General features: G+C 40.6%; 1 protein-coding gene across 1 annotated transcript in view; it reads right to left on the bottom strand.

Moving 5' to 3' along the window:
* The window catches only part of EPHX2 (epoxide hydrolase 2), a 55,416-nt gene extending 46,555 nt beyond the window's left edge, over positions 1-8,861 (bottom strand). The window contains exons 1-2 of the mRNA XM_023530770.1: positions 8,655-8,861; positions 3,052-3,136 (exon numbers count right to left, since the gene is read on the bottom strand). Coding sequence (XP_023386538.1) covers positions 3,052-3,136; positions 8,655-8,755 — 186 coding nt within the window. The 5' untranslated portion in view covers positions 8,756-8,861. The remainder of the gene's footprint in view (positions 1-3,051; positions 3,137-8,654) is intronic.
* Between the last annotated feature and the right edge of the window lie 469 nt (positions 8,862-9,330).

The raw sequence follows: 9,330 nt of genomic DNA, 5'->3' as shown, positions 1-9,330 counted from the left end.
CTTGATTTTAGGACTCCATACTCTCTTGATTTTCCTCTTATCAATGGAGATACATTCTTCACCTCCGATTGCTGGGTCCTCCTCATGAACTTTACCTTTAACATTAAGAGTACTCAGGATGCTGGCCCCTTCTCTTCGCCATTTATACTCCCTTTCTCCATGATCATTTTGAGTCCAATAGTGTTAAAAAATACCATCTATATACTGTGGGGGGAAAAAATACACACACACACACACACACACACACACACACACACACACACGTTTTCAGCCTGAACCTCTTCCTTGAACCCCGGGTTGTATATCCAGCTGCCTATTCCACACTGTATTTGGATATCAATAGGCATTTCAAATTAAAATACTCCAAATCAAGTACCTGATTTCCCAGCTCCCACAGCAGTCATCCCTCTTCCAATTAACAGCAACTCATACTTCCAGTTTGCTTTGGCCAGAAACCTGAGTCATCCTTAACTTCTCTATCACGCCTTACACTCAATCCATCAGGAAAACCCACTGGATCTATCATCAAAATATTCCCAGAATTTGACCGCTTTTTACCACCTCTACTCATATCACCTTCGTCTAAGCCACCATCGTCTCTCTCCTGGAATTTCCAATAACTTCCTTAATAGTCTTTGTATAACGATCCTTGCTCTCTTGGTCTATTCACACAGCAGCCAGAGTGAGGTTTTAAAATGTAAGTCAGATAACAACACTTTGCTGCTCAAATCCTCACGATGCCTTTCCATCTCACTTAGGGGGTGGGGTGAGCAGAATGGATAGAGATTAGAGTATATTCAGACAATGAAATACGCATTTCATTTCCATTTACATAATGTACAAAATAGGCAGATGCGATCTATAGGTTCGAGTCTGGATGGTAGTTGCTCCTGGAGGGGTAGTGTGTAGAAAGAGCATAGCTGGGTGCCTACAGTGCTGACAATGTTTCATTCTTTGATCAGGGTGCTGGCGACATGAGTGTATATTCAATTTGTGAAAATTCATCAAGCTGTACACTTGGTGTACTCTTTGTTTGTAAGGCACACATAAATGAAAAGGTAAAAGATGACATTTATTTCTAAGATACAACTTTTTAAAAGATAAATGGAACCGAAGTAGCCTTAATCATAGCGTAATTTGGTTTTCAGACCTCTTCTTCTAAGCAGTTTGTGTTTCCTAGAAACTATACACAGACAGAAGAAGTCTGAATGGGTATAAGATTTTCATAGCAATTACTAGAAATCCCCTCTATAATTCCTATGTTCATTGAAAATACATAATAGTTCCTTCTTTCCTTACCTTCCAACAATATTACTGCAGCTTTTTTATTGATTCGAGCTTCAGTAACATTTATTCCCAATAGCATCATTCCGGTTTTCATTCACCAGTTGCCACAATGTGTGTGTGTGTGTGTGTGTGAAAGGTAGCGTTTTAAAATGACTGTAATTCCTTATACTCCCCATTCTAAGACCACACTTACTATCACAGAAAAGGTGGGCTCTTGCTTCCTATTATAGTAGGCCCCAAGTTCTCTGACAGACCCATAGGTGTTTTTAATTCATAAAATTTAAAAAAAATATACAGTTTTATCTGCGTGCTTATAGAGTAGATTCTCTTTCTTCTTCGAGGCACTAACTAAAATCCAAATGGTTTTCAATCTTGATTACTTTATTAAATAATAATGAGATTGTAGTAACAATAGTACTATTATTTTTGAACATTTACTTTGTGGCAGGCACCGTGCTAAGCATTTGTCAAGCTTTATAACAACCCATGAAATAGATAGTATTATCACTTTCATTTTACAGATGACAAAACTGAAACTTTGAGAGGTTAAGCAACTTGCTGTAGCCAGTCTGTAAGTAGGAGCTATGATTCAAATCCTGATCTCTGACCCCAAAGTCTACCCACTAATATAGTTACCAATTAACAGCCGCACCCTCCTCCCACCTCCATCCCCCACCCCGCCAGCCCTGTCTGAAAACAGCTACTCTAATGATGACTACCATGGGAAAAAAAACAAAAACAAAAACAAAACAAAACAAAACAAAAAACAGAAAATAATATAGGTTGGCAAGGATGTGAAAAAATTGGAACTTTTGTGCACTGTTGGGGGAATGTAAAATGGTACAGCCACTATGGGAAACAATATGGTAGATTCTCAAAAAAATTAAAAATTGCACTATCATACAACCCAGCAGCTTCATTTCTGGATATATACCCAGAAGAATTGATAGCAAATTCTCGAACAAATATTTGTATGCCCCTGTTCATAGCAGCATTTTTCACAATAACCGAAATGTGGAAGCAACCCAAGTGTCTATTAATAGATGAATGGACAAACAAAATGTTGTGTATGAATTAAAAGAAAGACAGGTGGAACCTAAGTAGCCTTCATCATAGGCTACAAGAAGGAAATCTTGTCACATGCTACACCATGGATGACTTTGAAGACATTATGCTAAATAAATAAGCCAGTTACACAAAAATACATATTGCATAATTCCACTTAAATAAGGTACTATAATAGCTAAATACATAGAAACAGAAAGTTCAATAGAGGTTATGGGGTGGGGAGTGGTGAGCAGAGAGTTACTGTTTAATGAGTATAAAATTTCAGTTTTTCAAGATGAAAAGAGTTCTGGAGATGGAATGGTGGTGATGGTTATACAATGTGAATATATTCAACATTGAATCATATACTTAAAAATAATCAAGATGGTCATTTTTATGGTATGTGTTTTACCACAGTTTACATTAAAAAAAAAAGAGCTACTATAGCTGTTGCAATTCTCTGGCATAGATCTTCAAAAGTTTGGAAATTTCCCAGTCTTTGGAGCATGTCCCTCTGCTTGGTCCAAAAAGACAACATACCAGTCTGAAATGTCTCTTTGTCTCCAGGCCTACAGTCTAGCCTTGTGAGTTAAGTACCATAGGGGTAAATGGGTAAAGCAGACACGGCTCTACCCTTTGAGGAATATGGTCAATGCAGGAGGTGGGCATTTTGGCACAGAATGTCTTCTTATGGGGGTCAATGAGGTGTACCCTTACCTGGGAAAATGTGATCTCTCCCGTCATGAGGCGGACACTGGAACCATCTGGGCCTCCTCTCTTGAAAGCCTCACTCAGAAAGCCTCTGGAAGGCACAGAGAAGCAACATTATGAACGTTCCAGTGACTTCATCACAGTGGCATATAAGGGATGGACACTATTTATACCCATGGACAAACTGCTATAGAAAGGCATTCTGCCATGGATGGGGACATGCAATGTTCAAGCTGGGATCTGTGCCCACAAGGAGGAATGCAGCTGGGGACATGAGACCATAAATTAAATATAAATACGCTCATAAGTGAAGTAGCTCGTGGGGGTTCGCCCAGCAGAGACTATTCAACTGGAGGTGCTTCCGGCTTTGCCGCATAAGGGACAAAATCAAGACTGAACATGAGGTCTGTACTGCCTTCAGCTCCTCTGCACAAAGCATTGCTCCAAGGGACTTAAACACATCCTTAAAAAAAAAAAAAAAAAAAAGAGAGAATTTTTTTCCTTGTTTTGATTCTGCATCGGTGGTTTCTTAGAGACAATAGAATGTATTTTTTTACTTTAAAGAAGGCTTTAAAGGAATTCTTACAGTATGCAAAAACTTAGGCCATCTGAGCAAAAGCTTAATTTAGTTCATCTGCTAGAAAACATAATTTGGATCTAGTTTTTCTTTTGAGTTTTGTGTTATGCCTGGAATAAAAAAATTAGTGTTTTAAAATGAAAGCTATGAAATCTTTGTGTTTATCTGTATGTTTGTTTGTCTATGAATATATGTTATAGATATGTCATATTTCTACCATTGGATGGTATTGATTGATTTGTAATTTCAAAATTAGGTTATAAAGGAGCCCTGTTCGATTGGCCTAAAACAAATGTGCACTCATACAAATTGAAGAAATAACAGAAACTAACCCAATTGCTTTTCAAGTACACATCATCTGGGATTAATCTTTAGCAAATAAAAGCTAGCTTAAGGATGTTTAATTAAGGAGGACATGCAGTTGTCCACCATTCTGCTGGTTTCGAGGCTAGCAGACCAGATGGAAAACCAGGATAATAAGTTTGGAGACCTCAGTGTGTCGCTTCACAAGGCTGGACAGGCACGAGATGCCTCAGATTAAAATCCAGACATTTGTGATGACGCCTGATTAGGATATGGCTATTAAAGATGACTGCGTATAGTACAGAAGATACGTGTGCTTAGTAAAGTAGGTATGAGGGATGAAAATACATTTTTGTTGAAGAAAAAGAATATAATCTGAGTAAAAAGAGAGTCCGAGAGTAAAACGATTGTTCTAGAATAAGAAAGAAAAAGATAGAACAAAAGCTGAAAGGTCTAAGAAACTTGAAGGTTTATGTATGTTGCAGAAGGTTCATGAAGAATGAATCTTGAAAAAAAAATCTCATTTGTGGTCAAACTATCCAAGATTGAAATGGACTTATCTTAGAGTACGTTAACACAGAATTGGAATTTGAATTTCTTGAACGGACAAAAGTTTTCCTATACGGTTGGTATACTCTCATTAGAAAATTATAAAGGGAAAGTGAAGATTTTACACTTTATTAAATTATTTCCTCTGCTTTGTATCATCAGGTCTTTGATTTCTTAGGTAAATCAAATCTTCTTAATACTAAAAAAGCTAAATTTTGCTTCTAACCATTTAACTTTCTGTAATTGCTTGCGAGTTCTTTAATTGTCAACATGAACAAAAGGGGGAAATAAACTAATTAGGCCTATTTAAGTTTTGGAAAGTGGATTTCAATCCAATTTGCCCCACCTTCAAGAATAAAAATGTATTAATGATGATTTGTATGTATTTTCTTTGGGTAGAAGCATGCCTATGTCAAAGGGCTACAGCCACAGCAGTTTTAAAAAACTTCTGGAAGAGATTTTTTTCCTACTTGGAAAATCCTCACAGAGCTCCATAGCGACTCTGCAAGACAAATTATATACCAGGTGAGCAAAACTTGGCCGGTATCACAGGCTTTCCTCTGGTTCCCCAGTCCTCTGGTTTTATAAAACAAAACGACGAAGTAGTTCAAATTCAATTGGTAAAATTTATTGAATCTTAACCTGCGTTGGCCTAACACCCTTCCCTTGGTATTGCTTAATCTGAGATCTATCCCCTTCGGTAAACATAGGTTGTCTCTTTTTAAAAACTGTTACCAGAAGACCTAAGAGGCTAGATGAAGGAATGTGCAAACCTGCCTTGTTAAGGAATTCTTCTAACTTATTGCAAAGATCTTATAAAGGCCCTTAAAATTAATACAAGCTCGTAGAGCAATCTTTTCACAGCGTAATTCTGGGAGATGAAGACATCGAATATCATGGCCTACGACCTGAGATATGATCCACTGAAAAGAATATCTGCACTAGGACTCCCTCCAGCCTGGCTGGAATATTGTTAACTAAACCCTGCATCGCAAAGTTAAAAGGTATTGACATATGAATTTATGTTTTTCATTTAAAAAATGCCTCATCACCTGATTGAACACCCCAGCCTAGAGGAGACCTCAAATGAGAGTTTTCCAAGACAACTGCTCAGACAAAAAGCAGATGGCACTCAAAGCAGATGGCTTGTCTCAGGATCTGGGACTGGGCCAGTAAAGTCAACCCTTGCTATGCATAATTATTATGTTTATTTCATAGTTACTATAACATTTATTTCTTGGGTATTTTAACCACCTTAACCCTCTCACGACAAGCCGGTCACCTTCCCTACGTTTTAAATTGTATGTTCTAGTTTTTCCTTATCATAAACATTCAACTATACAGTACCTCCTCATTTTTGTCATTTTAACTCTTTTAAATGGACAACTTTGGCATAGAGGTATTATGATACAATGCTTTCAAACTTTAGCCTCCTCCTGGAATCTATCTGAATGCTGGATGGCCATCCAGTGCCTGCCTTGGATGATCCCATAGTTATTCTGTTAGTAGTTTCTTGACTGTCCCTACCTTTACTTTGACTTTACAAAACCACCTCCTCCTGAGACTTAACAGGATAAGCTATTAAAAGGGGTTGCACCTTTCCCCTGTGTCTACTTAAACCCGCCCTGTCCATCGAGCACTCTACACGCATACACTCTCTCTCCTGGTGGGACCCCACTGCCTCCTACAACTGAGTTAGTTTATAGCCACCCCTTATCCCATTGCTACCTACCTTAAATGCCTTAAATCTAGCTGCACCTCTGTCAACCCTGACCGCCGTAGAACACCCCTCTGTAAAGCTACTGCCCTATTCAGCCCGCTTTCCCTCTCTATCGTCGAAGGTGACATTCCAGTAATTTCATTCACCACCTAAGGGGGAAATAATTAGTTATTAAGGAAAAATTGTAATCTCACATTTCCCTTGCAGAAGAATTTGTTTTGGACCTGTATGCAATGTCCTTTGTTTCTGACCAGTCGATGAAGCCAAAGTTGAATATCCTGGTAGAATGAAGTGCTGCTAGTTTTATGAAAAGTACATTATTTTAAATGTGAATCATTTCTTTTATCTTGCTGGAAGGGTTTTAATCCCTATACTGATATCTGATCAGTTATTCAAGTGGAAAGGACCTATAATTCAACCGAGGTGATTTAGAGCAACAAAGTAAAAACTGATGGCTAAGGAACCCTGTTGTATACGATCTTTATAAATATTTTAGAATGTGTACTGTCCTTTTGCCAATACTTTAAGTTGTGTCTTTTCTTACTTTGCTCTTTGGGCTAATTGCATGAAATGGAGTTCAGTGTTTTGAAGATTACTTCCTTTTGTGAGTTTCTTCCACCTTATGCCAATGTTTAAAAACTGAAATGCATTTTCAGTGATGCCAGAGAGAATAAGTCCAAAATTTTAATTTTAAAGATTAATGATTCTGTAAATTATGTTCTGGAGTTAAAGTGTGCCATGTGATGGATTGGTGTTGTTGTTGTTGTTTCTGAGGTAGAAAGAAAAATCTTTCTGGATACCACCCACCAAATGGTACTCATGCCCACAACATTTCAGTAGATGCTACAGAGGATACAGGAAAGAAATGAGACCTGGTCCTACTCACTAAGAAATTGTAAAATGATAGAAAATATCAAGCTGTTATCTGACAATCAGGGAACAATCAGATTCATTAGCAGCTGGTCTTAACTTCTCAATCACTGATCCAAGAAATGTTTCAACCACAGACTTTCTGGCAAAAAGGTTTATTGGACAATACCAGCAATGTTCTAGAACCTAGCAAATTCAACTCACTGGGTCCTTTAGAGCAAAAGTCCCCAGTCCCTGGGCCTCAAACTGATACCTGTCCAAGACCTCTTAGGAACCAGGCCACACAGCAGGAGATGGGAGAGCGGAGCAGCTTCATCTGTATTTGCAGCCGCTCCCCAGCGCTAGCATCACTGTCTCAGCTCCACCTCAGATCATCAGACATTAGATTCTCATAGGAACACTGGTCCCTGGTGCCAAACAGTTTGGGGATCACTGCTTTAGAGCACCTACGTTAGCCTAAACTGCAATAAAACTAATATCAGATTCATGGCAATGGGTAAAAATAATTGAGAAATCGAATTGCTTCCTTTCCACCTCTGAAAGTATTATGATGTTTTGGAAGGGGAAGAGTATTTAATATCTCTCTCCTAACAGGGTAATATTTAGGTGAAATCAAGTTAACATTAAGATGAATATGCAGAAATTTGCGGACATTGGGCCTTCACCCTTAGAAATTTGAGCCGTTTACTTAATTGGTATAATTTGCTATACATTAGTACTATGTTTATAAAGATTTTGTTCTATTAACCATTACAATTTCACTCATAATCTCACCTGGAATTAATAATCCCAGGGATATTTAGACATTTTTCTTCCATTTTCTACATGTAGTTTTTTCCAAAGTTGAAACCATGTTGTATAAATAGTTTTACCGTCTGGTGGGTCTGATCTTTTTCACTCATTTTTTTTTTTTCCTCCCTCTTTAATTCCCCCACACCTTCCACCCCTGACCTAGGGATGTTGCCGTTTCCCCTTAAGAACTGGATCTCTGAAGGCCGGGCGTCTCCCCCACACGCTCACGGCGCACCCGGGGCCTGGCGCACCCCGGGTATGGTCCGTGGCTCCACCTGCGGTGCAAACCCAGATTTTTTTCACTTATTATAACACGTATTTTCTGATGTTACTGAACTCTTATCCTGAACATCACGTTTACTGGTGATGCTTCCTAGTTTACCAGTTCCCAGTGAATGGGGCTGTTTCTCTAGTTTGCTGTTAAAGTAAATCTACAAAGGACAGAAATTTTTTCTCTTCAAAATCTCAGCGCTCCTCTTTAAGACCCATTCCATCACATAAGATTAGGCTGGCAGCAGCCAGTTCAGCGAGTAATTCCTCTCTCTTGGGAAAAGGTTTCACTACCGAGGGCAATTTTGGAGTCCTTGGCGAAGTGTAATTAGCATTTAGAAAGACAATGTATCTACCAACACAGACTGGTATTTTAGTGCACGGTAATTGTTTTAACCTTTAGCAGGGCTCTCAAACCACAACAATCTGAAACCAAGGCTGGAAGTCCCGAAAGGCAGCTTCTCAGCAGGGATCCTACCTTCGACCGCACCGACCCACCCGCGCAGGCCCGGCGCCGGGTCGCCTTACCCGGGCACCGCTAACTCCTCCTCGGCACGGCGGAGGGCGCCGGAAGCCGATGGCAGCACCAGGACCCCGTCCAGCTCGAACACGACCGCACGCAGCACCATGGCGGCCTTCGCCTCCGCCTCCCACAGAGGTAACAAGTCGGGGCGCGGGATTGGGGCTGCTGGGCGAGGGGATATCGCAGGCCGAGTCCGCCCCGCCTCCGCCTCCGCCCCGCCTCCTGCCCTAGAGTTGGTCACGCCCCCTCGGGGCCTCCGCCCCGCCCCTGGCCACCCCTGGCCACGTTGCGGGTCTTAGTCGCGCTCTTGCGAGTCGCTTCCCACCGGGACTCCTTCGGTGTACCTGCAGCCGCACGGATTCCATCTCCACCGTCTCCCGGCGCCTGGACCCAGAGCTAGAATCGCATCTCTAGATGAAACTCCTTCCGTCGCCTAAAATGAGAGTCTAAAGTACCCCACCGCTCCCCCAGTGGCTCCTTGAAGGGGCCGACCTAGGTGTCCTGACCGGCTGACCGATTAATTCTAACTTACTAGAATTTCACCAGTTTGGCCAGGCCTGGAGAGAAGGAGAGAAGGGAGAGGTCTGAGAAAGAGCGAGGGGCCAAGGACTGTGTGTGTGTGTGTGTGTGTGTGTGTGTGTGTGTGTGTGTGTGTGTGTGTGTGTGTGTGTGTGTGTGTGT

Source organism: Pteropus vampyrus, unplaced genomic scaffold, assembly GCF_000151845.1.
Source record: "Pteropus vampyrus isolate Shadow unplaced genomic scaffold, Pvam_2.0 Scaffold53, whole genome shotgun sequence".
Lineage (NCBI taxonomy): Eukaryota > Metazoa > Chordata > Mammalia > Chiroptera > Pteropodidae > Pteropus > Pteropus vampyrus.
This window is presented reverse-complemented; position numbering and strand designations above follow the sequence as displayed.